Source organism: Monodelphis domestica, chromosome 3 (genome assembly GCF_027887165.1).
Source record: "Monodelphis domestica isolate mMonDom1 chromosome 3, mMonDom1.pri, whole genome shotgun sequence".
NCBI classification, from domain to species: Eukaryota; Metazoa; Chordata; class Mammalia; order Didelphimorphia; family Didelphidae; genus Monodelphis; species Monodelphis domestica.
Genome location: NC_077229.1, coordinates 421605146 through 421632667, shown reverse-complemented (window position 1 = coordinate 421632667; position 27522 = coordinate 421605146). Strand labels below are relative to the sequence as shown.

Sequence of the window (27522 nt, the reverse complement as noted above, 5' to 3'; positions counted from 1 at the left end):
ATGCTCAAAGAATATTAATAGATCAGTGTCAAACTAGAGTGATCTCTTCTTTGTCAAGGTCTACATCTTTATCACTGACTTAGATGATGACAAATTAAGCACACAAATTTGTGGCTAATATAAAGATAAGAGGGGGTGTCTAATATATGGAATAGCAGGATCAAAACCTAAAGAGAGAATACTTTTTTAAAAAGAGGAAGACGAAATGTAATAGCAATGAATGTAAAACCATGCATTTAGGTTAAAAAACAACGACAACAAAGAATTATGTTTAGGAGATCACAGATACAGATGAGTAAACTGAGACTTCAAGAAAGGTCTTATAGGTAGTAAGCAACAGAAAGGATTTTAATCCAGAACCTTTGACTCTATAGTCAATATTTCTATTGTACTATGCTGCCTCCTAGCTCCTTCCTCACAGATGGCTTTACTGACCAAGAGAAATGTCCTGGGAAAATAATACCATGAGACACCCTTGTCTCTGTCAAATCCATCCAAAGTTCTGTTCTTCCAGGTCTTTACAAGGCAAGTGGGTTCAAGAAGCCAACCTTTCTGGAAATATTTCCAAGTGAGAATTTATCACTGAAAACATATTAAAATAAACTGTTTCACCCTGCTACCAGATCCTGGGATTTCAGTCAAGTTTCCATGGGCTCTTTTGTCTTAATGGTTGCTGTGTGCTGAGTGATGTGTCTTTAATTCACTGGTGTTTGAGTTTATAGAGAAGCTACTTATCTTCTGTAGAGAGATCTCCCTTTGACTGGCCTGAATAAGTATGGGTATGGATGTCTGGGTGTGGGCAAGGGTTCTTTCTTTTATTTTTACATTAGATTTATCTGACTATCCCTCCCTACTTCTGCCCCACCTCCAACACAGCACATATCGACATACACATCTCCCTCATCTAACTCCTACTTCCTTCACTGCCCACACTCTGAACTTCCCCTAGGGTACTGTAGATGGAACAACTGCCAAGACGCCATATTGATGGCATTGACTCAGGGAGACAGCCTACAGAGGGGTGGAGGAGAGAATTCTCCCACCTGATGCTAAAAAAAAATCTGAAGGTACAAAAAGTGGCATGATGTGAGAAAAGCACTGGCGTGGGTTCAAATCTCAGCTATACTCAGGAGCTTTGTGATCTTAGAAAAGTCATTTACCTTCTCTAAGCCTCAGTTTTCCCAACAATAAAATGGTGAAGATAACATAAGCCCTTTTTAGTTCACAGGACTGTTTGGAAGAGAGTGCCATGTAAACCTTTATAGATTATAAGACATCTTCTTGTCCTGTAAGGACCTAAAATAGAACATGGAAGGAAGGAAGGAACACCTGCAAATACCTTGAAACAAAATAAAACTTGATTAGCATAGGAGAGAGAGAGATAAAGGGTCATGAGGAATTTGGTCAGAATTTCTATCCTCAGGATAGCCAAGTGGTGGGACTGCCCCACATTCTCTCTTTGGAAGTTCTGGATGCTCACCTTATCCTGATATCCACCTTATAATGATATTGAGTGGGAGAGAATCAAATCTGTGTGGGGTGTATCCTAGGAAGGCTTTAAACCTTTGTGTGCCTTTAGGAACAGTCTTGCTGGTACCATACTCATTTGGCTCTCAAATAGCTTTGGGTCTCATTATTTCTTTGTGGGCTGGGTCTTCTCCACAAGCTTTTCAAGGGCAAGGGCACGTCCCAGGCAAATCTATAACCCCTGCAGTACCTGCTGTCGTGACTTACAAATAATACGAGCTCACTCCACGCTTGTTGACTGCCTGCCTGAAGATGACACAACCTAGGGGGGTCAGAATCTGGGTACAGGGGTGACCACTGTATATGGGGAGAGGCTGTCCCTTGTAGCTGGCAGCATTATCACTCCCAGAGCTTTGCAGCATCTGTGGCTCTGCCTGGGGGGATGACCTACATTTGCTATCATCCTCAGATCTCTGGGCATCAATCTAGAGCAATTTATTTCATTATCTGCTCCGTTCTGTCAGACTCACTGAGGGAGAAGAATTCATGGGCTCCCTGCCAGTGACTCTGGGTGACAGTCCAGGGTCAAATTTTATGAAGTCACAGAAACTTTTTTCTCTCAAAACACACACACACACACACACACACACACACACACACACACACACACACAAATACTTATGTATCCATATATATGAATGTGTGTATGTCTATCTTTCTAGAGACCTTTGATTAAGCATTAAAGTGGTACTATTTGATTTCTGGCCAGTTCTTGACTGTAATTGGGAATAAATTCATGACTACAGGGGGAAGAAAACTTCACTTAGAGATGGAGAAGATAAAGCAACTGGATTTGGAAATAAGAACTTTATATAACATTATATAAACTTACAACTGTTAAAAATTCCAGTGATTTCTCATTCACCCCCTGCCCCCCAAAACCATACACTATGTCACAGATCCCCAGCAAGCTCCTGAGGCCCCGTGGAAAACTAGAATACAGTCTAAAAAGCCCTCCTCTAGGCCATTAGGAATCAGAATTCTAGGCCTTTGGAAATGAGGTCTGTGCATCTGTAATCAGCCACTTCACTCCAACTCCAAATCCTTTGTGTGAAGGTGGAGCATGCCACATCCTCGTGAAGGGCATCCCCAGAGTAACAGTGGGCACACGCAGAGGGCTTTTTCAGCCCTTAAACAAAGAGCAGGAAACTCTCTTCCTATGAAAGCAAGTCACCTTGTACTTATCCCTAGGTGGAACTGACCTTCTCTGTAGGTTCTCTCTGGCTCATCATTCCTCTGAGGCTGGCTGCCCCTCACTTCTGGGTCACTTCCCTCTACAGCCAGCTGGTGTGTACCAAGGGATATTCAACTAATCTCCATGTTATCCTAAGCTAGGAATGATTTGGAAGGCAAATATGCGAGGTTAAAAGGCATCACAGCATTTGAGGAACTGGGAAGTTATATGGGGCATAACCACTGTCTCTCCATTAACCCTTAGCCAAATGGACTACTTAATATTTTGGAGTAACTCTTTAAATACTAGCAAGTTCAGAGGGAACCTTGGAGGACTCTCTGGGTGTTTAAGTATGGTCCAGTGGCCGTGGATTCAGATAATTTGTTTTTGTTTCTTAAATAAAATTTTTTTCCAATAAAACTGCATTTACCTCACTTACATTCTTTTCAAAGTGAAGTTACCAGATACATCCAGAGCACTTTGAATAGAACTGGAAAAAGTCACATAAGTGTACTGACCAATGTATTATAAAAACTTCTTCAAACCTCTTTTTCTCCTCAAGTGTCTCCCATTTCCGCCTCATCTCCCATTTTTTAGTTGAGAATCTTGGCGCTTCCTTTCCTGAAAAAACGGAGTCCATTTGACCTCTTCCCTTGTTCTCCTTATCTCAAAATTCCTCAACATCCTCCCCTATGCTCTCCTTCTTTTCCCCAATTTCTGAAATGACCCTTCTTCTTGTCGAGGCCAATCCCTCACATGTGCCCTTGATTCCATTCCTTCCCTTCTTTGGCTTTTTGCAATTTCAGTCATTTCCTCTCTCTTGCTAATCGTCAACTTCTCCTTATATTTATTGGTTCCTTTCCCACTGCCTTTGAACATGCCAAAGTCTCCCCCATCCTTAAAAATATTTACTAGACCTGCCATCTGCTCAAGTTATTGTCCTACAGTTCTCACTTTCTCAGCCAAACTCTAAGAAAAAGCTGTCCTCTACATGTCTCTCACTCTTCAACACTTTGCAGTCAAGCTTCTGACTTCATCACTGGAATGAAACTGCTCTTTCTAAAGTTAATGATAATTTCTACTTGCCAAAATCTCATGGTCTTTTTTCCAGCCCTCACTTTTTTGATCTAGTTATCTCTTATGATATTAGCATATCTTTCCTCCTGGATAGTCTCATTATGTGGGCTTTCCTGACCTTATTTTCCCATTTTCCCCCCTTACTTGCCTAACTGCTCCTTCTCAATGTCTTTTGATGGCTCAAATCAGACCCTTTAACAACAGGATGTTTCCTAAGGTTTTGTCCTAAGGGCTCTCTTCTTCTCTCCTGATGAACTCTCAGTGATCTCATGGACTTCTATAGGATCATCAATGACCATCTCTATGTCTGATGACTCCTACATCTATATATCTAGCCTTAAGCTTCAGTCTTCCATCGCCAATTGCCTCTTGGTCATTTCAAACTCAACAGGACCAAAATGGAACTCAAGTCTTCCCCCATCCTTTCTTTCAAATTTCCTTATTTCAGCTTGGAAATCTGGAACAGTTCTTGATGCTTTTATCTAGTCTTATCCTTCAATATCTAATCAGTTGTGAAGTCTTGCCATTTATATCTTCACCAATTTCCTTCTCTCCATTAACACAGCTACCACTTTAGGTCAACTCCTCATCCCTTACTGCTTTAAAAATTTTTTTAAAATAAACCCTTATTCTCTGCTTTAGTAACAACTCTAAGATAGAAGGGCAAGGGCTAGGCAAATAAAGTTAAAGGACTTTCATATACAGCAATGAAGTGTAGGGTGAACGGGGAGATCCTTGTCTCATCTTTGCAACTGATCCACTATGTGACCTTGGATCAGTCACATCCTCTCTGGGTCTCAGTTCCTTCCTCTATGAAATGAGAGGGCTTGGCTAGATGATCTCTGAGGACTTGTCTAGTGCTGATATTTTAGGATTCTATACTATTCTATGATCCTATTCTATAACAGAGAGTCAATTGCATTTTCACCAAAGTTCTTGAGTTTGCTTCAATTCCCAGTTTTCTTTTCTCTATTCTTGGGTCCTGGACTTTATTACTACCTGGTTTTAGAGTATCAGGAAGGCACACAACACAGTCAGTACAATCAGCAGTACGATGACATGATGTTTTAGAATTTTATTTGCATAATTTTCCCATTTCTCTCTACTTGACTTTTAAAATAATTTTAAGTGGAGAGTGATGATTTGAATGTTTAAAACAGTACTGTCTTGGTTCTCCATGGATTCTACCACCCCAATTCTCCAGATTTAAGATAAATTCTGATTAAGAACCTTCTTATGATGGCCTTGTCCAGGTCCTTTAATGAGACAGAGAGGCCAGAGCTTCAGTATGTCCTGAGAGAGGCAGCCACTTAATACTCTTTATTTAGAGTCCTGCAAATTAAGTATTAAGATCACTGGGTAACATGTCACCACTGATAGAATCAGGAAAGCCCGGATCCTGCCTCTGACACATACTGGCTGTGTGAGACACTGGGCAAGACCATTAATATCTCATTGCCCCAAGCAACTTGCTAGCACAATAAACTGAATAAGAGATGCCTATCTACATTGTGGGGAGAATTCTTTCATTCTTCACAAATGAAAGTACAGGCATGAGCAGAAAAGGCCTAAGTGAGAAGTTACTATGGTAGAAGACTGGGCAGAAATTACATTGACCTTGAGGGCATTCCTATCAAAGTCAGGTAGGCACCTTTCCATTTTCTGGAGCCCTGAAAAACCATCCTCTTTGCAGTGGATGAGGGCGTTTGTCTCTTTGATCCTCAGGAAAGATCTTTAGAAAATAAAATTGTAAGCTGTCACCTTACCCCTGGAGAAAACTCAGTATATAGTAATACCAAAATTCAATCATGCATTCAGAAGCCTCTTAAAAAATAAATGTACAGAGAGTCAGCCCTAGAGACGGGAGGTCCTAGGCTTAAATCTGGCCTCAGACACTTCCTAGCTGTATGATCCTGGGTAAGTCACTTAACCTCCATTGCCTAGCCCTTGCTCTTCTATCCTAGAGTTGTTACTAGGACAGAAAGTAAAGGTTTAAAAAAATGAGATAAATCCACAAAGAAATGATAAGTATGTAGAAAAGTAAAACCCAGGGAAGAGCTGGATGAATTGATGCAGAAAGAAATAAGCAGGACCAAAATACATACATTTCATTCCTCCCAGGGCTTAACAAGCTCCAGGAGGATTTAAATAGTAGCTAAGGCTGACAACAAGACAAAGTGCTCCAGGCCAAGTGAGGAAGTAGCAATGGAGAAGCTCCTGGTCCCTGAGAAGGAATTCCAGGTAAGTAGAAAAGAGAGGTTTACTCTCTCTTCCCCTGCGCGTCAGTGATGGGGTCTAAGATCCGAGCCACATGCTTAGAAGCCATACCATACCATTCAGCAGTTGGAGCTTCAGTTAGAGAATTTCCACAATTGGGGGAAGCAGCCAACTGAGGGCAGGAGCAACTTAAAGACTTAAAACTCTGGCAGAAAAGAACAGAGCTGGCCCTGATCATTGAACTGTGGAGAGAAGCAGACCTGGGCTTCCCAGTTAAATGACTTACCTAGCAGAGACACTAAGCCTCAGGTATAGGTGTAGGGTGGGAGGAGAGGATGGGGGTCCTGCAGTTACAGCATTGTGAGATGCCTTGGTCACCACACATCAATGCTTCAGGGTGGATTTGAACTCAGGATTCCTGACTCCAGACCATTTCTTGGCATTCTATCTACTATGCCACTTAGATGCCTCAAACAATGATTACAACAATGTAAAAGTTAAAAACTACTAAAAAAATTATCTGTCTCTGGGTGTCCCCTCAACACAATAACTTGCTGCCTCACCATCTCAACAGATTGAGCTACCAGGAGAAACAAACTCCTGGTAGCCCCATGACAAGAAAGAAGACAAAGAAAACTCGAAATTCAGTCTTTCCTACCTCCGGTCGTTCCTTCTCCGTCGGAATAATTTCTTAGTATGTGCAATCTCTGCTTCATGGGGCATTGGATGATAACCCTGCATTGGGAGGAAAAACATTTGTCATCAATAATTCCAAAAGTGAGAAGCTCTCTCATGTGTAAAATCAAATTCTCATGGGTTAAACTATATTATTATGATCAATAAACAACCACAGTAATAACTAGCATTTGTATAACAACCTCACAGTTATTATCTCATCTGATCAATAATAATGTAAATAATAGCAATAATGTTAATAAAAATATGGATTAGGCAACCCATGCAGATTGTTAGGAAACTTTAGAAACTATGTAACATATCACTGCCAGATGTAAAAATTTAGCACTTATGGGACACCTAAAAAGATATGATCAGGTGGCTAGAATTATACATAAGATGCTCACTATTTTTCATGGACCAACTGAGAAATCTTCATGCTACAAACATCGCTGTTGTTTGTTCATTCAGTTGTGTCCAACTTTTTGTGACCCTGAGAACACCCTAGCACAGCACAGACCACAGTCCACGTGGTCTGCCATTTCTTTCTCTGTTAAATGACTTATCCAGGGTCACAAAGCTAGTAAATGTCTGGGATAAGATTCAAACTCAGATCTTCCTGACTCCAGAAGTAGGGCTCTATCCAACAAGTAACAAAGCTATTTCAAATATCCCACAGAATAACACCAAACCACTGTCACAGATCGAACCATTGCATATAATCATTCAGACATAAGATGGAACCATAAAAACTTTAAAATGATCTTTTACTAAATGCCAGTATATCAAATCAGTATAATTTTAAGATATGTGCAGAAACTTAAAGAATATAGAAATATAGTGGAGGAGATACAGCTCTTATGGAAATAGAATGAGTTATCTATGATTCTGACTGTCTTGTCTGCTACTGGAGTTAGAACAAGAATTTCTGTAGCAAGTTTACAGAGGATGAACTAATATCTGAATACTTTTGTTCAACTATTAACAAAAAAATTCTCAAATGCCACAGAAGCCTCTTCACCCTGGAAATTCACTCCATGCCTGGATATCTTACATTGGAAATACTCTTTGCTCCTTTAGTCCCTTCTTCCAATTGACTGGTTCCTCCCAGACCTTTTATTTTAGGGAAAATGCTCAGACCAGCCATGCCTTAATTCTTCTTCAGGCTCCACTCCCAACTCTGGATTTTCTCTATCATGTCACGAAGGTCTTTCCACCCTGAAAGTTTGCTCTATCCTTAGATTTCTCACACTAGAAATATTTCCTGCCTCTAGGGCCCTTTCAGAACCTCTGTTTAAAGGAAAACACCCAGGCCAGCCACATATTCATTTCTCTTCAAACTCGACTCTTGACTTTCTGAACTTTCTCTACAATGACCCTTATCCTAGTACTGTTCCTTTTCCTCCACATCTTTTAGTTTTCTTTGCTGCATTGTCTTCTCCTGTTAAAATGTAAGTTAGGTCTTTGTGGGAAGAAGGGACTGTCTTTCTTTCTGCTTGTATTAGTATTCCTGGAACTTTGCAGAGTGCTTGGCTCATCATATACCATGAATAAATCCTTATTGACTTGACTTATGAGGAACCCCCTACCTCAGCAATCTGGGGGTGCCTATGTGTAGACCTCATCTCAAAATAAGGAACTCATAGGGTTACAATGGAAACCAATTATTTGGAAACATCCCTATCCAAAAATGTTTTTAAAAAGGTTCATGGGCTCCATGTTAAGAACCCCTGCCTTGGAACATTAAATAGAAAAGAATAATAGAAATATAGTGACTTGTTGTAGGACTATTTTTATTCTAAACCCATTGAAAAAGAACAAGATGATGATGATGATGGTGATGATGTTTTACTCTACAAAATCCTACTCCAATACTTCACTGTGGTAAAGGAGGTGGCTCCTGGTTCTTAGAAGCTAGGAGAGTTGAATGCAATCTCTGGAGGTTCTACCATTCTGGAAAGACTTTCCATACAGATTTATTTACAGATTCAAACTGCTTTCCAAGGATCAGTCTAGGCAAGAATGGAGAAGCTGTTCAGCAGCTTTAGGGTAGATGCTAGGTGATAAGTTTTTTGGTTGCAACTCACAAAATAAATAAAAAGTTTAAAATGGCCCTTGGAACTTGATGGGTGCCTAATGTTTTCATTGAGGCAGCCAGGTGGTGCAGTGGATAGAGTGCCAGGCCTAGAGTCAAGAATGCCTGAGTTCAAATCTGGCCACAGACACTTACTAGCTATGTGACCCTGAGTACATCACTTAGCTGCTAGGTTTCCTCATCTGAAAAATGAGCTGGAGAAGGAAATGGCAAACCATTCCAGTATCTTGGCTAAGAAAACCCCAAACAGGGTCACAAAGAGTTGGACATGATTGAAATGGCTGAGGAATAACAATGTTTTCACAGTGACATTAATGCAGCAACCAGAAAAAAAAGGGGCCAAGTGTTGCTAAGAATTACACAGTTCTTAAACCATCTTTAAGCATTCATTAACTGTAGTTACTCTAAATGTGAGCCTTTGGTCCCATAGCAAATGAATTGAAAATGTTATAAGAATAAACACTCTTGACACATAGTTTCAGAGGAGAACATGTTCACAGAAATACAATACTGCACACAGATGTGGAGAGATCATTTCAGATCCAGAGACTGAATATTCACTAAACTTCTACAAGGAGCTAAGGGTACCTGGGACCTAGTGTTAAGTGTAAATGCAGAAGTAAAGATGGATCCCCAATAAGGGGGGGGGAGGTTTTAACAAGAGAAGTAAGGAAAAGAGACAGAAGTGCCCAGCCTTACTAAGCTATGCATCCCACATTATATTTGTGCCTCCAAAGGGGAAGAACGATCAACCAGGTAGATACAAACAGGTATACAAAAGCTCAACTCAAGCCTTCCTTTTGCAGATGCCAGTTGGAAAGCCCTTCCTTTTTGTACAGAAACAACAGTTTATACTAAATGATCTCAACACATAAGTGAAAAGACTGCCATGATTATCAGTTAATCAATATTTATTAAGTTACCTACTATGTCCCAGGCTGTGTGTGAAATGCTTCCTACCTCCAAGGAACTTACAATCTGATAAAGAAGACAATGTGTAAACATAAACAAAGCAAGCTATATACAGGACAAATAAGGCATAATTAATAGAGTAAAGGCACTAGAATGAATAGGATTCAGGGAAGGCTTCCAAGTAAAAGATAGACTTCCTGCCTATGTGGTAATATCTGAGGCACTAAAGGAGAAGGTAGAAAAAAATCTGTGAACAATTTTACAAGATCTTCCAAATCAAGTCAATAGATACTTTGATTCTCAGTAACTTCATTGTGAAGAATGACCAGAAAAAATTACTTTGGAGAATATAATTCAAGTTTAAAAAATAAGAGTGAACAAAGAAATGTAGACTATCCTGAAACTTTTGCCTCCATATTATGAATAATTTAGATATAGACATAGACAAGCACTGAACAAAGTTATAAAAATGAAATTTATTATGTTTTAGTGGGTAGAAACAACTAGTTATTGATTTGAGAGTCCTATCAGAAACAACAGTTTATGTACAGTCACATCATCATCTAGTTAAAACAAATATAAAATCAGACAAAAGGCTAAAGGTGAAAACAATTATAGCGATTTCAACCTGACCTATTCAAATAAGACATCAATGCCAAAAAAAGGGGAAATGGAAAAAGGCAAAGATATTAATCTTGATTATCACCATTTCCTGCACAAGTTTAACGAATAATAAATAGTTGCCACAATGAGGAGGCCAAAAGAGCCCAGAAACTGTCTTAGCCAGAAAATACCCAATTTTCTTGCCAAGAGAGAGAAACAACAGCCAAGGGCAACACTGGTTCGGAATACAAACATTTGCAAAACACTACATAGGAGAATGGAGGAAGATTACGAACAGTATGGGCTTAAAAAGCAGCAAGCAATAGAACTGAAAAGAAAAAAGTTTATAGTAAGAATTACTGAGGGATAATAATTCAAGAGGAAGAGATTATACAAGTCCCAAGGATGGAGTTAACAAGTCTACTTAAAATTCTTGGCTCTACCATTTACCAGCTGTAAGACCTTGGGCAAGTCACTTTTTCTTAAGCTTATGTGTCCTCATCTGTTAAATGAAATGATCTCTTAGGTCTCTACTAGACCAAACTGGGGAATCTGCCCAGACTACTCTGGTCAAAGAACTCGGGACCACAAGAAATCATTTAGAGTTGGAGGAGCTTTTAGAATTCACCAACCTCTCCTCCCATTTCCACAATCTATTTTACAGATATCAAACTGTCACCTCCCACTTAGCCTCTTTGCAGTTGAAAGAGTGATTCACAAATACGGGAATACAGAACTAGCTGAATCCACTGCTTCCTGATCTCTCTACTTTGGGTTGATGGTTGAAACTTCAGTATTTATCCTTTACCTTCCACTCTCACTTATATCTCATACTCAACCAATTGTCAAATATGGTAATGTTTAACTCCAAAACATCTCTTGCATTTGATCCCCCCTTCTCTCCACTGATACTCCCCCCCATTACATGTTGTCTGAAGTATTGCAAGAGTTTTCTAATTGGTCTCCCTGCCTCAAGTGTTTCCTCACTCCAATCCATCCTCCACACAGTTAACAAAATGGTTTTCTCTAAAGCTTGGGGCTGACCATGTCACTCCCTTACTCAATAAACTCCAATGGCTCCCTATTAATTCTAGGATGAAATATAAACTCTGTTTGGCATTTAAGTCTTTCATACCTTAGATATACCTTACCTTTCCATGCTTATTAGACAATATTCTCCTTCATGTACACTACAGTTTAGTCAAACTAGCCTTCTTATGGTTTCTCATACACTCTATCTCCAATCTTTAGTCAAAGCTGTTCCCCATTCCTGGAATACGTTCTCTACCAACTTTTTGCTTAGAATTCCTTGTTTCCTGCAAAGCTCAATTTTTTACATAAAGCCTTTAATAATTTCAGATCTTAGTGCATTCTCTTTCAAATTAACTTGTATCTATTTTGTGTGTGTGTGTGTGTGTGTGTGTGCGCGCGCGCGCGCGTATGCGTGCTCTGTGTGTATGCATTCTCAAAAATATTAGAGTTACTTTGTGTTTTTATTTGGGGCTGGAGATGTATCCTGGATACTTTCACTTATTAGTTGTTGGTAGTCAGTCATGAAATCTGACCTCAGCATATAGTATGGTATATACATTCATGTCAGAGAATGTGGTCCAAAGACATATTTACCTATGCTAGCAGTAGAGAGGACAACCAAGGAAAATGAGGTATCCTAACATTAACAAATGCAAAAATTAGAAGGACTTGCCTATTGTCACAGATCATTAGTGGGGGCTCTACAGAGCTAGATTCATCATGGTCATCTACACTGGGGGTATCTGGTAGATATTTTCCCTTTCTTCTATCCTAACCCCTTATGTCTTTAGAAAGGAAGGACCAGGTTACTCAGCTTTCCAAGAATTCAGCTTCCATTACTAAAGGAAGAAGAAAATAGAGACAGAATTGAATGTCAGAATCCTCTTCTGGAATTTCTTAAAACAACATAACATGGCACCATGGTAAAATTGGACTTGAGTTCAAATCCTACATTGGAGCCTTACTACTTGTATACACCTGGCCGATTCTTTCCTGGGAAGAAATGGTTTCTAAAATTCCACCCAGCCCTAGATCCTATAACCCATTAATAAACCAGTGGAATAAAGGGATCCTAAACTTAGCAATGCTGAACTTGGACCTTGATGGTTCCACATGGAGAATAACAACTGAAAATTATTCTTGAAAAACCTACGTGCACAGCTTTGCTTCAACAATCCGGTCAACAATGTGTGTATAGTTGACTTTGGGGCAACCACAATGGACCCCTGGGGCTCCTGGCAGTGTGGTCTGTATAATTGTCTTGAAAGGATATTATTTGTTTTCCTTTTTGAAAAAAAGAGGAAAAAAATGGAAAAAACACTAAATCTTCATCCTGTTCTTCCTCCCCCAACTCCTGACCCTCCCTAATGCTACCCCCCTTCCTACCCCCAGATCTCCTCTAAGTCCATTCACTTCAGGAACAAGCTGGGTGTGCCCTAAGTAGACAATGGGCAGGAAACTGCACTTTGTCCCCACATTGCATTGGGCTGCCTGCCCGAGCTTTAGGTCTTCTCCATGATGCTTGGATGGTCAGAAAGGCTACCCAGAACTTTGGAAATCACCTCTTAACCTGCTGGATGCCTTGTTTCTAGCCACCCCAGTCAGTCCTTGATCCCTGTTACATCTTCTCCTTGGCCATACCTTGGCCAAACACAGACACACTCACATACAGAGCCACACATGAGAGGGGAGAGAGGAGAATGGGGTGGGGGGTCGTCTAGAAGGGTTTCAGTGACAGTCCTAGGACCTCATCATGCTGGTGGTGCATGGGAAGCTGCTGAGCTACCCTGGACACTTAATGAAGTACCTAGCTGACTTCTGCATGGAGGTGGGTATACCCAGGAGAGGAAGGAATAGTGACTTATGGAAGAGTCAAAGAGCCCCAGTTGGGTTAGCTGGACTGGACTGGAAACATTTTGTACTATGTTCCCCTTTGGTATGAAGCTGTGTGCCCTAGGTGGCCAGAGCATGACCCAAGCTGGGGAAATCCTGGCATGGTTCCTCATCCATCCTTGGTCTTTGCATGAGAGTTACCCGCTTCCACACCCAGCACACTCATGGGTCTGGGAATGATTCAGTCTGACTCAACTGTACAAGGTCAAAGGGGCTCAAGACCAACACTGAATTTTAAAGAGGACCTGAAAATTAGAGCAAAAAGGGGAGCGGCAAGAGTTTCATGTCCTTTCCATTAGGGCAAATAACAAAGCAGAGTGGTTTGCACTGCTTTCCTGCAGGCATTTGGGAAGGAGGATCATTTACCTGTAGTTATACCTGAAGAATGAAGTGGGATGGTTATGCACCATCCTCTGAGGAGGAATAATGACAAGGTAAACCAGGAACACTGGATATTAGCACTGTGAGTGGTATGATACAATGGAAAAAGCCCTGGCTATGGAGTCAAAGACCTGAGTTTATCTCTAACCTTTGATACTATTCCATACTACATATTTGACCTTAATAGCTAATAACAGCTAGTATTAATAGAGCACTTTAAGGTATGTTAAACACTTTACCTATGTTATCTCATTTGATCCTAACAAAAACCCTCTGAGGCAAGAAGTGCTATTATTATTATTATTATTATTATTATTATTATTATTATTTTCATTTTATTAGCAAGGAAACTGAGGCAAGAGAGATCATGTGATTTTCCCAGAGTCACACAGAGAGTGTTGGAAGGCAGGATTTGAATTCAGTCTTTCTGACTCTAAGCTTTGCACTCTGCCCACTGCACCATCTAGTTGTTTAATAACTTAACATGACTGAACCTCAGCTTTCACATTTGAAAAGGAAAAGATTGGATGGCCTCTGGGGTTCCTTCTGCCTATATATTCTACAACTTTAGTGGTCAACTAGTTCAAACTTCTCATTTATAAATGAGGAAATGGAGGTCTAGACAGGTAAAATAAATTCCTTCTGCTCATTCCCACTTTAAACATTGGTGACCCTGAGGGTGGCTAGTGCCATAGGGCATAGAGTTCTGAGCCTGGAGGCAGGACGGCTGACTTTGGATAATTAGTAGTTGTGTGATCCTGGGCAAGTCACTTACCCTTGTTTGTCTCAGTTTCCTCATCTGTAAAATGAGCTGGAGAAGGATATGAGAAACTATTTTGTATTTTAGCCAAGAAAACCCCAAATGGGGTCATGAGGAGTCAGACACAACTGAAATGACTGAACAAGAATGACAATGACACTGAATTTACAAAACAGGGATTATTGCATGATTATTAGTTTTACAAAAAGACTATTCCTTGGAAAACATATTTTTAGACTACAGGGATTCTTAAAATAGCCAATTCCCCATGCATGGGTGAAATAGGGTTCAATTATTTTATAGAGACTTTTCCAGGAATAAAAGGAATGAATAAGACACAGTGTGCCTTATTTAAATTAGTCTTCATTATTGCTGGGTGAATACAGCATCTCCTGGCTGGTCTGTGGCCCTCCAAGGAGCTACTCATTAAGCAGGTTTCCTGGTTCCAGGCAGTTGCATTGCAGTCCCTCAGCTATCTTTCAGCAGCTTGCACAGCCTGAACACCACTGAGGCACTGTCCCCAAACCCATAAATCCAGCCATCTGCCCAGGGAAGCTCATTGTCACTACTGGAGGAACAGAGAAGCCAAGTGAAAGGGAGTTCTGGGGCAGAGGGTGCAGGAGTGTGGTGAGGGGAAGGGCTGTGCTCACTTCTTAGTCTTTCTGGCCAGTGGGTGCAAAATTGGGAAGTGGCTTGGGGATGGGCAGACAGGCATGTTCCTTTAAAGACAATGGTAAAAGCCAAGGAAGAGACACACAGGCAGATAACGAGATAAAGGAAAGCAATAAAGATAGAAGAGGCAGTTGAGGCTGATAGAACTAAGATTGCCTAGTATATGGAGAAAGTCAATTTTAATGTGAGAATGCGGTGTTCTTGGCTCTCATACTGGGAATGGCTATGTACATAAAAGAATGTTTTATCTGCTTATGGTGAGAGAGAGAGAGGGAAGGAGGGGAGAGAGAGAGAGGGAGGGGAGAGACAGAGAGAGAGAGAAACAGAGACAGACAGACAGAGAGAGAGAGAGGAGACAGACAGAGAGAGAGAGAGAGAGAGAGAGAGAGAGAGAGAGAGAGAGAGAGAGAGAGAGAGAGAGAGAGAGAGAGAGAGAAAATGTATAACCTCATTGCATTTAGGAATATCTATATATCTCTCTTACCCTGGAACAACAGGATTAACTCTCTCCCTTCTGTCTTTGTCCCTGGGCAAATAAATGCCTACCCAATAAGTATAGGGTTGAAAATGTTCACATGCAAAAATGGCCTGGGTCCATTATAAGCAGACTAAGGACAGAGAGGTTAGGCAGAAGAGGGAAAAATGAAAGAGAGGGGAAAAAAAAACCAACAGATATATTGGAAGGAGCAGAAAAGATACCATTTGGAAGGCGGGAAAGGGAAAGGCACTTAGATTCTCTTCAATGATTAGAAGACTGAATGGAAAACCTCTTTGACTCAATTCATTAATTTCCGTGGAATAGTCAATGCTAAGCTAAGTCATAAAATCACTGATGTAGAGCTGGAAGAGACCTAGGAGGTCATTAAATCCTACCACATTATATGACAAATGAGGAACCTGAAGCCTGGAGAGGTTAAGAGATTGCACACCGGACCATTAGTCAGGAAGATGTGACTTGAAACTCGACTTCAGAACCTTACTAACTGTGTGACCCTGGGCAAGTCACTTAAGCTCTCTGCCTCGTTTTTCTCAAACATAAAATGGGAATCATAAGAGCATCTACCTTCCAGCATAGTTGTGAGGATAAAATAAGATAATATATATGTAAAGTATTTAGCATAGTGCCTGGTACATATAAGGTTCTTCATAAATGCTTCCTTCCTTTCTTTTGAATTTCTTTGCCAAAAAGGTCACAAAGATAGTAAATTGTAGAGCTGTAGAGCTAGTGTATGAACCCAGCTCTTCCCATTCCAAATCCATTGCTCTTTCCATAGTATCATGCTATCTCCTTTTTGGCTTTATTCCTCTTGGTCTATAAAATACAAATTATATCTGGATCATGTGATGGTTGGGTTGATTCATACAACTTAAGAACTAGAAGAGTCCCTGACCTCAGAGACCATCTAGTCCAGTAGTTCTCAAAATTCGGTCTGGGGACTTCTAAGGGTCTCTAAGGTCCTTTTACAAGATATTCCTTGAGATCAAAATTATTTTCATAATAATGCTAAGACATTTTAATTTCTAACAAGGTAAATATCAACAAATATAGCATAAATCAGCAAAAGCTCTTTAGGATGGATCTCTCAATAATTTTCTTCCAAAAACTTATATCTGTCATAAGACAGAAAAGTGTTAAGGGCTAGACAATGAGAGTAAAGTGACTTGTCCAAAGTCATAAGCTAGGATAGGTTTGAGGGCAGATTTGAGCCCAGGTCCTCCCAATACCAAATCTGGTGTTCTATCCAGTGTGCTACCTAGCTTCTCTGGTCTTCAATAATTTTTAAGAGTGTGATGGATCTTCAGAGATTAAAAAGTTTAAAAGTTGTTGCTCTGTCTTAATCTTTTCATTTTCAAATCAATTTAATTCAATTAGATAAGCATTAATTATCTATTAAGTATAGAGTGTTGTGCTAGGTGAGGAATATACAAAGACAAAGACAAATATTCTTCTGGGGGAAAGGGATAAGGAAGAACAACATGAAAATAGATGAATACAGTAAAATATAAGAAGTGAATACAAAGTAATTTCTGAGAGGTGGTTGGCTAACAAATGGGACAGGTGGCTTTCTTCTAGCCAGGTATAAGGAAGCATTTGACTTGATCCTTGAAGGGAGCTGGGGATTTGAGGAGGATAAGGTGAGGAGAGAGAGTATTTCAGGCAAATTTGGGCAACAGGCAGGTGGTGGAATATCTTGTACCAAAAACAGCAAGGAAACCATTTTGTCAGAATTTCAAACATGAAAAGAGGGTAACATGAAATGTCTTGAGAGACAAGTTGGGGCTTGAATAAGAAGGACTTTAAATGCTATATAGAAGACACTAATTTATTCTAGAGGCAACAGTGAGCCCCTAAAGAATTTTGAGCAAGAGAGTAACATGATCAAACCTGTGAAGATACATGAGGATCCTTCAGGTTACTTAGAGTTTAATTGGAGAGAAAGCTGGAGTACACACTAGACTTAAGAACGCTTAATAGTATTTTTTATCATGTACAAGTGAACACATTCATGAAATGCAGTGGAATCAGCTAATGATTAAAGCAGGAAAGGCAGTATTGGAGTAGGCCAAACCTTTGGGGTCAGATTCATCAGTGCCTACTGGTCAATCCCACCCAACTTCAAATGGTATATCAAGAGATGTCTTAAATGTTGGCATAGTGGATAGAGTACCAGACCCAGAGTCAAGAAAAATGGAATTTTTTAATGCTTGAAATTCTCAAGAGGCTTAATTTTAAATTAATTTAAATTAAATGTAATTTGATGAAATTTTAAATTAATTTATTAATTGACTGAGCAAGACTTCTTAGTCTGGTCAGTTATATGTCTCCACAGTCCAAAGGTGCCCCCCCCCCCAGCACAGATGCTCTCTCTCTCTCTCTCTCTCTCTCTCTCTCTCTCTCTCTCTCTCTCTCTCTCTCTCTCTCCTTTCCCTCCTTTTTTCTTTCCCTTCCTTCCTTCCTTCCTTCCTTCCTTCCTTCCTTCCTTCCTTCCTTCCTTCCTTCCTTCCTTCCTTCCTTCCTTCCTTCCTTCCTTCCTTCCTATCCCTGCTGAGTTCACCTCCTGGACATCTCACGACATCTGTGATTGGAAAATAGTCACTGAAGAGGTGGACTTAGAGACCTCAATACTTCCCTTATTACTTCATCACAAGAGAGATGTGTCTTTGCTCGGGCCCAGAAGATGCCATCATATTCTGCCAAGTGGCTGACCACTGTACTTTAAATGAGTTCAACAAGGCTGCTTGGCTCACCATTAACCAGGGTTCACCAAGGCAAGTCAGCCCTGTCCTTAATACTTTTATCCATAACAAAGAAAAGATCCCAATTCATTTTCATAGTCAGGAGAGAGGAACTAGGTGTGGCCTCATCTTAGAATCAGACTGACCTGGGTGGGGGTAGGATGGGGTGGGGGTGGGGGAGGGGGGGGGGCTAAAGAGAAAATTATTTCACCAAAATATCACAATTCAATATTAAATTTCCACAGTTTGAATCCTTCTTTGAGTGGGAATAAGTTAGTATTGAGCTTAAATGCTTGCCCCCAACATTGAGCTCAGTTTCTACTGGAGCTATGAAGAGTAGGAAAGAAGATAAGTAAATCAATTAAAGATTACTAGTTATATTCATAGAATCTCAGAGCTTGAAAGGACTTCAGGCTACCTCAGACAGCCAGGGAAGGAATCTTCTTAACATCTCCAATGAGTTCTCAGCCAAAATGTGTAGTGACGAAGAACTAAGACCACCGTGCATTTAGATAGCTCTAATTGTTAGGAAGTTTTTCCTTCTAGAAAGCAGAAAACTCTCTCTTGGCAGCATTGTTCTTGCCCTATTAGGCCAAGTAGAACAAATTTCATCCTTCTTGTACATAAAAGTTCTTCAAATACTTGAAGCCAGCAATGGTGTCCACTTTGCTCTTCAAGTAGTCGCTTTTTTGGTCTCAGTAAGTTCTTTCAAGCTATCCTTCCATGGCACGGTTTTGAATCCTTTCCCAACCCTGGTCATTGCCCTCTGGATGTGTTCCAGTTTGTCCACGTCTCTCCTTAAATATGGGTATCTTAACTAAATGCAAGAGGCCAGATGTGGTCTGAGCATGGAAGAATCTAGCAGAACGATTGCCTCCTTTGTAGGCATTATTCTATCTTTTATTTTTGCTTCCCATATCACAGTGTGAAGCTTATAATCCCCTCACATTAAACTTTTGATGCCCCAGAGGTGTTTTAGGTCTTCCCCCTGCCCCCATGTTCTACAGTGAAGCCCTACCTCCCTAATTCTGAACAAAGGGAAAGAGATTCTATTGGACCCAAGTACAGTGCAGTTATCTCTATTAGATTTCATCTTCTTTTCTCTAGCTCATCATTCTAAGCTGTCAACATTTGTTTGGATCTTGATTCTGTCAGCCTGTGTTAGTTATCTCTTTTGGTTTTGTGTCATCCGCTAATTTGATACACATGAAATCTATGCCTTTATCCAAATCGATGATGTAAATGTTAAATAAAACAGGGCCAAGGACCAAGCCCTGGGAGAGAGCAGCAGAGATTTCCTTTGGGTGGATCTTGATCCATTAGTCACTACAGTTTAGGATCAGTCATGGAACCAGTTCTGATTCTCTTGACATATACAAGCACCCAACGTATCTTTCTGTCTTGTCCAAAAGAAGGAGAGACTTTAACTAAGTCTAGGTCATTATACACCATGTCTGTTTCATTCCTCATTAGCTATTCAATTTAACTCATCAAACATCTATAAAGTACTTAATAGACGCAAGGGACTATCCTAAATGCTGGGGACAGGGACAAAGACAAAAACAAAAAGAGTTCCTGCCCTTGAGAAGTTTCCATTCTTCTGGTTTAGTGCAACTCCTAGTTTAGTAACTCTATTAAAAAATGAACAAACAAATAAATAAAACGACCCCAATATGACTTGCTCTTCCCCATCCCACCCCAAACCCATACCTTCTGCCTTAGAATTGATAGTAAGTATTGATTTCAAGGCAGGAGAGCTGGGGTTAAATGACTTGCCCAGGATAACACAGTAGGAAGTATCTGGGGCCAGAATTGAATTCAAGACTTCTTATCTCCAGGGCTGGTTCTCTATCCACTGAGTCATCTAGCTGCCCTGCATGACTTGTTCTTATTGAACATATGCTGGCTCATAGACATCCGTATTTCTCTTCCTAAGTGCCTGCAAATCATTTATTCTATCACTTTGCTAGTCCATGATCTATCATCTTCCCCTTTTTGAAAACAAAGAAAAGAATTACTCATCTCTAGTTCTGAGACCCTTGTCTAGTTCTTCATTCTTAGAGTCCACCACATTCAGCAATCACATTGGCAAGTTATTATTTCAGGACCTTAGGAGGTAGTTCATCCAGGTCAAATGACATGAAGTCATTGAAGTCTCTTACCACATCCTCATTTATCTTGGATTCCAATTCCTTATTTATCACTTTCTGTTTTATACTTTCCAGTCTATGTATGGGTCAATTCTCCTTTGAGAGGCAATGGGAGCAAAATAAAATGTCAGTAATATGGATCAGACTGTGGCTGGAACTCTCAAATTTCTAAAATGGCACAGTCACTGCCTCCCTTGATTTCTGTTATTTCAGCAATTTGGTTTTTCTTTAATGGCCAGAATTAGATTCAGAAGAGCATTTCCTTTTTACTAATTTTTCTGTGTTAAGAATGATAAATATATTTTTTTAAACATATAACTTCCATCTTAGAATCAATATAAATATTGGTTCCAAGGCAGAAGAGGGAAAAGAATCAGGCAATTGGAGTTAAGTGACTTGCTCAGTTTCTCACAACAAGAAGTATTTATGTTTAGATTTGAATCCAGGACCTCCTATCTCCAAAACTGATTCTCTAACCACTGAACCACCTAGCAACCCTGGATGAAAGTATTTGTAATATGAGTCAAAAATGTTTTGGTTGCTCATATTTAAGTATGGTGAGGCCTCCAGAAGATGAACAGATAGTTGAAATTCCCCATTACTATGATAACTATCCCACATGCCAATGGAATGATCTACTTTAGAGCTCCCTATTCATTTCATCCTTCTGGTTACATGGTTTGTAATGTACGCTTGCCATGACAGGACTTCTATTTATTTCTCCACTGATACATATCCCAATGTTCTTCCTCATGCTTCACCTCTGCCCCAAGCTTCTTCCACTTTATATGTTCCATAATGGGTTACTTTTATGTCCTTCCTCTGTTATATTCAATTCTACTTCTTTTTCACCAAATAGCAAAATAGATGGGATTGAATTTGTCTCTTTGTACCAAGATTTCTAGTTCATTGTATTATTTATAATGTTATTCCATTTGCTGCCACTTAATAGTTAGTGAATAGAAGGATATAGGTCCCCAAATAAAGATGCATTCCATACACATCAATTAAAAGTCATAGTTTAGGGGGAAGCTGGGTGGCTCAGTGGATTGAGAGCCAGGCCCAGAGAGAGGGGAGGTCCTGGGTTCAAATTTGACCTCAGACACTTCCTAGCTGTGTCACCCTGGGCAAGTCACTTGACCCCACTGCCCAGCCCTTACCTTGATTGTAAGATGAAGGTAAGGGTGTGTGTGTGTGTGTATGTGTGTGTGTGTGAGAGAGAGAGAGAGACATAGTTTAGGAAGACAACAAAACTGCCAAGTCCTAGAAGGTACCCATAGGATGCTTCCATACATGTTATCAAGGAGCAACTATACTAAAATCTAACAAGCAAAATGTAAACTATAATCTGGGGGGGGGAGTTACATGCTATTAAGAGATGATAGAACGACAGGAGCTTTTGACACCTATGAAGAAATACTGAAAAAGAAGAGCTAGAGAGGACAAATTTGGGCATTTCTCCATCCTATCAAGGAGAAAGGGTTCTCCAATTCTAGGTTTCCAGTTTGGGTTTTTTATGCATGAACATTCCCAGGGGAAATTGGAGGCAATTGATCTGGTTTGATTGGGACCGCAGGTGGCACCAGGCCTGGAGTCAGGAGGACCTGAGTTAAAATTAGACCTCAACTACATACTAGCTGTGTGATCCTGGGTAAGTCACTTAACCCTCTTTGCCTCTGTTTTCTTACTGTAAAAATGAATTGCAGAAGGAAATGGCGAACCATTCTAGTATCTTTGCCAAGAAAATCCAAAATGGGGTCATGACTGAAACAATAACAATAAAAATCAGGTTTGATAATAATAGTATTATCAAAGTAAGAGGAACACATTTGCTTACTGAAGCTGAATTCCCTTTGCTCTAATTCTGTGCTCACCAAACAACCTTCTCCTCTGTATTTTGGCAATGCTCTGTTCAGTGTCCTGGGTCTTGGGCCAGATATTGCTCCCATTGTAAACTAGTGAACTGGCCTTCTTGTTTTTGAATCAGTCTCTTGTGAGTTTGGTTAAAGTGAGTCAACCCCTCCCCACCCCCAATAGCCCCAGTCAGATCTCCTTGGGTGGGCTAATGACAAAATCAAGACCCTGGTCTGTGACGAGCCTGTCAAATATATTCTCTCATAGCCTGGCCTGAACTATCCATTAGCCCAACGTGGGACTTCAGCAGTCCTTCTCTCCCTGCCCTCTGTACCAAGAAGAAACCCTCATTCCAACCGCAAGGCCCAGTTTCCAGCAGGTCTTCAACCAGTCTCCTGGCTCAGGTTATATAATCCACAACAATCTGCCTGGAAGACAAGCTGATTATATAAACTCGGCTACCACGAGGAAAGAATCTAATGCTTTTCATCCTTACATAGCATGTCTCTGTCTGTCTCTCTGTCTCTGTCTCTGTCTCTATCTCTCTCTCTCACCTTTCTCTCTGTCTGTCTCTCTGTCTCTGTCTGTCTCTCTCTCTCTCACCTCCTTCTCTCTCTCTTCCTGTCTCTGTCTCTCTCTGTCTCTCTCCCTCTCACCTCCTTCTCTCTGTCTCTCTCTCTCTCTCTCTCTCTCTCTCTCTCTCTCTCTCTCTCTCTCTCTCTCTCTCTCTCTCCCTCTCTCTCTCTGTCTCTCTCTCTCTCTCCCCCCCTGTCTGTCTCTCTCTGTCTCTCTCCCTCTGTCTCTCTGTCTCTCTCCCTCTCACCTCCTTCTCTCTCTCTCTCTCTCTCTCTCTCTCTCTCTCTCTCTCTCTCTCTCTCTCTCTCTCTCTCTCTCTCTCTCTCTCTCTCTCTCTCTCTCTCTCCCCCTGTCTGTCTCTCTCTGTCTCTCTCCCTCTGTCTCTCTGTCTCTCTCCCTCTCACCTCCTTCTCTCTCTCTGTCTCTCTCTCTGTGTCTCTCTCTCTCTGTCTCTCTCTCTCCCTCTCTCTCTCTGTGTGTGTCTCTCTCTCTCTCTGTCTCTCTTTCTCTCTCTGTCTCTCTCTCTCTCTCCCTCTCACCTCCTTCTCTCTCTCTCTCTCTCTCTCTCTCTCTCTCTCTCTCTCCCTCTCTCTGTCTCTTTCTTCCTGTCTCTGTCTCTCTCTCTCTCTGTTTCTGACACTCTCTCCACCCCTTTCTTCTCTGCTTCTGTGTCTCTCTCCGCTCCTATCTCTCTCCCCCCATTCCATCCCTCTCTCCTCTTCCTTCCCTCCTAGACCTTTCTGTCTGCCTCACTTACCACCCCCCCCCCCACATCCAGTAAAATCAGTGATTTCAGACGCAGCCCTGGGCCCTATCTCCTCTCTTTGACCCCCTCCCTCCCTTCCCTACCTGAGCTTACAAAAACATATTATATAAAATAAGCCCATGGGGGAGGGGGGTAAGAGGGGAGAAGGGAGTTCGCTTCCAGAACAGAGGTAGCAGAGGGCATTTCCAGGGGATTAATGGCAGGCTTGGAGGAACTGCTGGCCTGGGGAACAGACCATTAACCCCAGTCAGTTATTAATCCCCAGGGGAAAAAAAAGCTTTGCCCTGAGATGACTGCTATTAGCAAATGAATCTTCTGAAGGTGGAGGAGGAAGGGAACAGAACAGACAAACACCTCCTGCAATGGGAAGAGCCAGATCCCCCTGTTCTGAGGACAGAAGCATTCTAATAAGGACAGCTTTGGTTGGTTCAAGGAAAGATAGGCAGGTTGGTGCCAATCTCTGCTTTGCAGAGAGATGGACTTAGTATCTGTTGGCCACGTGGTACCTGACTTGACATCCCCAGAGGTTACTGAGGACCAGTAGGTCACTTGAGGGAAAGGATTGTATATTATGAATCTTTCAATTACATTAGAATAAACAAGAATTTACTAAGTGTCTGCTTGGTGCTGGGCCCCCTGAATACAAAAAAGGAAAAATTACTGCCTGTCCTCAAGAAGCCTGTTGGGGAATAACATGTACACAGAAAGGGAACTACACCGTCATTTTTTGGTGGAGGGGAACCCTAGTAACTAGGAAGAAGGTTTGCAAAAGGCCTCACAGAAGAAGTGGCATTTAATCTGAGTCTTGAAATAATCTAGGAGCTCCAAGAAACAGAGTTGGAGTTGGGGAGGCAGAACTTTCCAGGCATGGAAGGAAAGTGTGTGAATGGATCCAGTTCCCTTTTGGTCCTGGGGGTAGGGGAGAACTAGACCTATGATTTAATTCATCTGGGAATCTCTAGGGGGAGGTAATTCCCTTTACCATTCTCTTCTACTTTGGAACAGAGAGCTGCTTGGTAAAGGTAAAGTAATTTGCCTGGGGTTCAAGCATCCGAAGTGGGACCTACAACTAGATTCCTCTTCAGCAGCACGAGCTGTCTCCCTGACACACTGAGACTGATCACGAATCGACAGAGAGTCTGAAGAAATAAGCTACCTATCCGAACCCTTGCGATGAGGGTCCACCTGACCTGACCCAGGCTTTTGGGGATACTGAAGAAACTCCTTGCACAAGTGGCTGAATAAGAACGCGCACTATTATCGGGACCAGCTCTTTCTTCTCTCTTGGCATCTGCCAGATGGTCCTCGGTTGGGGGACTTTGTACCACCAGCTCCATGCAATTCAGCAGCAGGGCTCTGGGTTCTGAAACCCTAGAAAAGTTGCTGCAAGTGTCCCACTCAATCCCAGGTGATCCCATCAGTGCTGCTTTCTCTCCGGTCACAGAGGTAACCCCAGAGACAGCCGTCTTGCTTCTAATCACAAGAGGGACCAGAAGAGAGAGCAATTCTCCTGAGAGCACATAGCATTGCCCAGGGATGTGGTGGGTAATATCCCATGATGATTATGACAGTTCCCAGAACCGGGCACCAAAGTTAATTGGAAAGAAAAGCTTGTGATTCTCTGAGATAGAAGCTTCCCCAAGACCATCATGCTTAAGTCCTGGGAGAGACAATTAGGTCATTCTGGTAAAGACATGGATAGAATGCTGGGCTTAGAACAAGGAAGATCTGAGTTCAAATCAGGCTTCTGACACTTACTTCAACCCTAGGCAAGTCACTTAACCCCTATTTGCCCCAGTTCCTCATCGGTAAAATGGGGACACACTGGAGAAGGAAATAGCAAATCATTCCAGTATCTTTTCCAAGAAAATCCACGGATTTTTGTCACATAGAGTTGCAATATGAATGAATGAATGACGACAAAGTAAAAAAATTGACCTATAAAGTACCCAAGAGCTGACACATACAGCTTCATGAAGATTCCTCTGCCTGCCTCACCTCCTTTACTTGTCCCTACACTGGAGGCTCAGGGGATAAGCAATTTACCAGGGCAACCGGACTGAGTTTTTTTCCCTAGCAGGAGTTTCGTGAACATGGAACACAAAAGGATCACAGGGGAGAGGCCTTGGATATTACATTTCTGGTGACGCCCACTGCCGGATTCTTTTTAAGTCTACCCTGATTTCATTTAGGCATGTGGATCTCTGCTTTTTTCCACAATATTGTTTTTTTTTTCCTTATTCTGTTCAATGGAGTTGCCCTTGTGAGTTCATGTAATCAGAGAGCACACTTAACCTTCTGAGGGTAGTTTTGATTTTCTTTTTGGCTGGCTGTGTGACCCATAGGTCACATTAAAATGCTCTGGGCCTCAGTTTCCTTCTCCCTCAATAATAAAACCTATGAACCAGACCCCATGTGAGAATACAATGAAGTAATGGTCATGCCCTTGGAAAGGTGAAAGGCATTATACAAAGATAAGTGGGCAAGTCAAAATATTTAGATTTTTATTAAGGTACCAGGAAAATCACAGAATGCCATGAAAAGTCCTTAGTGATCACTTAGTTTAAGAGTGATGGATGTAGGGTGGGGTGATTTGGGTTCAGAGCTGCTATTCATTACCTTTTTTTTTCCACTTTAGAGAAGTAGTTTAACAACACTGGGCCTCAGTTTCCCTATAAATGACACAGATAACCTCTTAGGTGCTAGTAAAGTGTGATGGTTGAAAGAGGTGATCTCAAAAGTCTTTCCCATGGGACAGCTAGATGGCTCAGTGGGTATTGTATATAAGATATATAGAGAAAATAATCATTAGAATTAAGAACTAACAGAATAACTAGACCTAAAGATGAGTAATTAATAGTCTGATGTTGCCTGAGAGGGAATTCTCTAATGAGGTACAGAAAAGTTCTTCCTGAACCTATTTTATTAAATAGTTTTCTGCCGGGGATAGCTAGGTGACTCAGTAGATAGGTAGGCTTGGAGATGAGAGATCCTGGGTTCACATCTAGCTTCAGATACTTCCTAGCTATGTTACCTTAGGCAAGTCATGTAACCCCTCCGCTGCCTAGCCCTTCCTGACTTAGAACCAATACTTGGTATCTATTCTATGACAGAAGGTAAGGGTTTAAACATTTTTTAAATGAAAATGGAGAGAGAGAGAGAGACAGAGAGAGACAGAGAGAGAGAGAGAGAGAGAGAGAGAGAGAGAGAGAGACAGAGAGAGACAGAGAGAGACAGAGACAGAGAGAGAGAGAGAGAGAGAGAGAGAGAGAGAGAGAGAGAGAGAGAGAGAGAGAGAGAGAGAGAGAGAGAGAGAGAGAGGGGCAGGCCCCTTTCTGGCTCCAAATCTTAGTATCAATTCTAAGACAGAAGGTAAAGGAGAATGAAAGACAAAGGAGACAAAGACAGAAAGTCCTTTCTAGCTCCAAATCTTAGTACTGATGACATAGAGAAAAGAAGGAAAGAAGAAAGAAAGGAAGGGAGGGAGGAAGGAAGGAAGAGAAAGAAAGTCCTTTCCAGTTCCAAATCTATGATCTGACAAAAGAGGATGCACCAAGACCTGAAGTCCCACAATTTTGATTGAATCCTGAGCTTGTTTCTTTTTAAAAATCCTAACCTTGAATCTTAGAATCTATAGTATATATTGGTTCCAAGGTAGAAGAGCAGTAAGAGCTAGGCAAGGGAGGTTAAGTGACTTGTCCAGGGTCACACAGGAAGTGTCTGAGGCCAGATCTGGATCCAGGACCTCCCATCTTTAGGCTTGGCTCTCTATCACCAAGCCATCTAGCTGTCCCACTGAGCTTTCATCTTATCATCAAACAATTAGTGCTGGATCTTGAGACATCCATATGGATGTCCATTTGTCTCAGGAGAACAACATGGTTTCCATAAAGTCACACAGTTCATTGATTCAGCATCACT

General features: G+C 41.2%; 1 protein-coding gene across 5 annotated transcripts in view; it reads right to left on the bottom strand.

Annotated features, from left to right (window-relative positions):
- Positions 1–27522, bottom strand: part of CTIF (cap binding complex dependent translation initiation factor) — a 483939-nt gene that overhangs the window by 226082 nt on the left and 230335 nt on the right. For all 5 annotated transcript variants that reach the window (XR_008917834.1, XM_007486656.3, XM_007486658.3 and 2 more), the window contains one exon: positions 6654–6730. Coding sequence is in view for 4 of the 5 variants with exons in the window: in XM_007486656.3 (XP_007486718.1) it covers positions 6654–6730 (77 nt within the window). In the remaining variant the exon portion in view is untranslated. The remainder of the gene's footprint in view (positions 1–6653; positions 6731–27522) is intronic.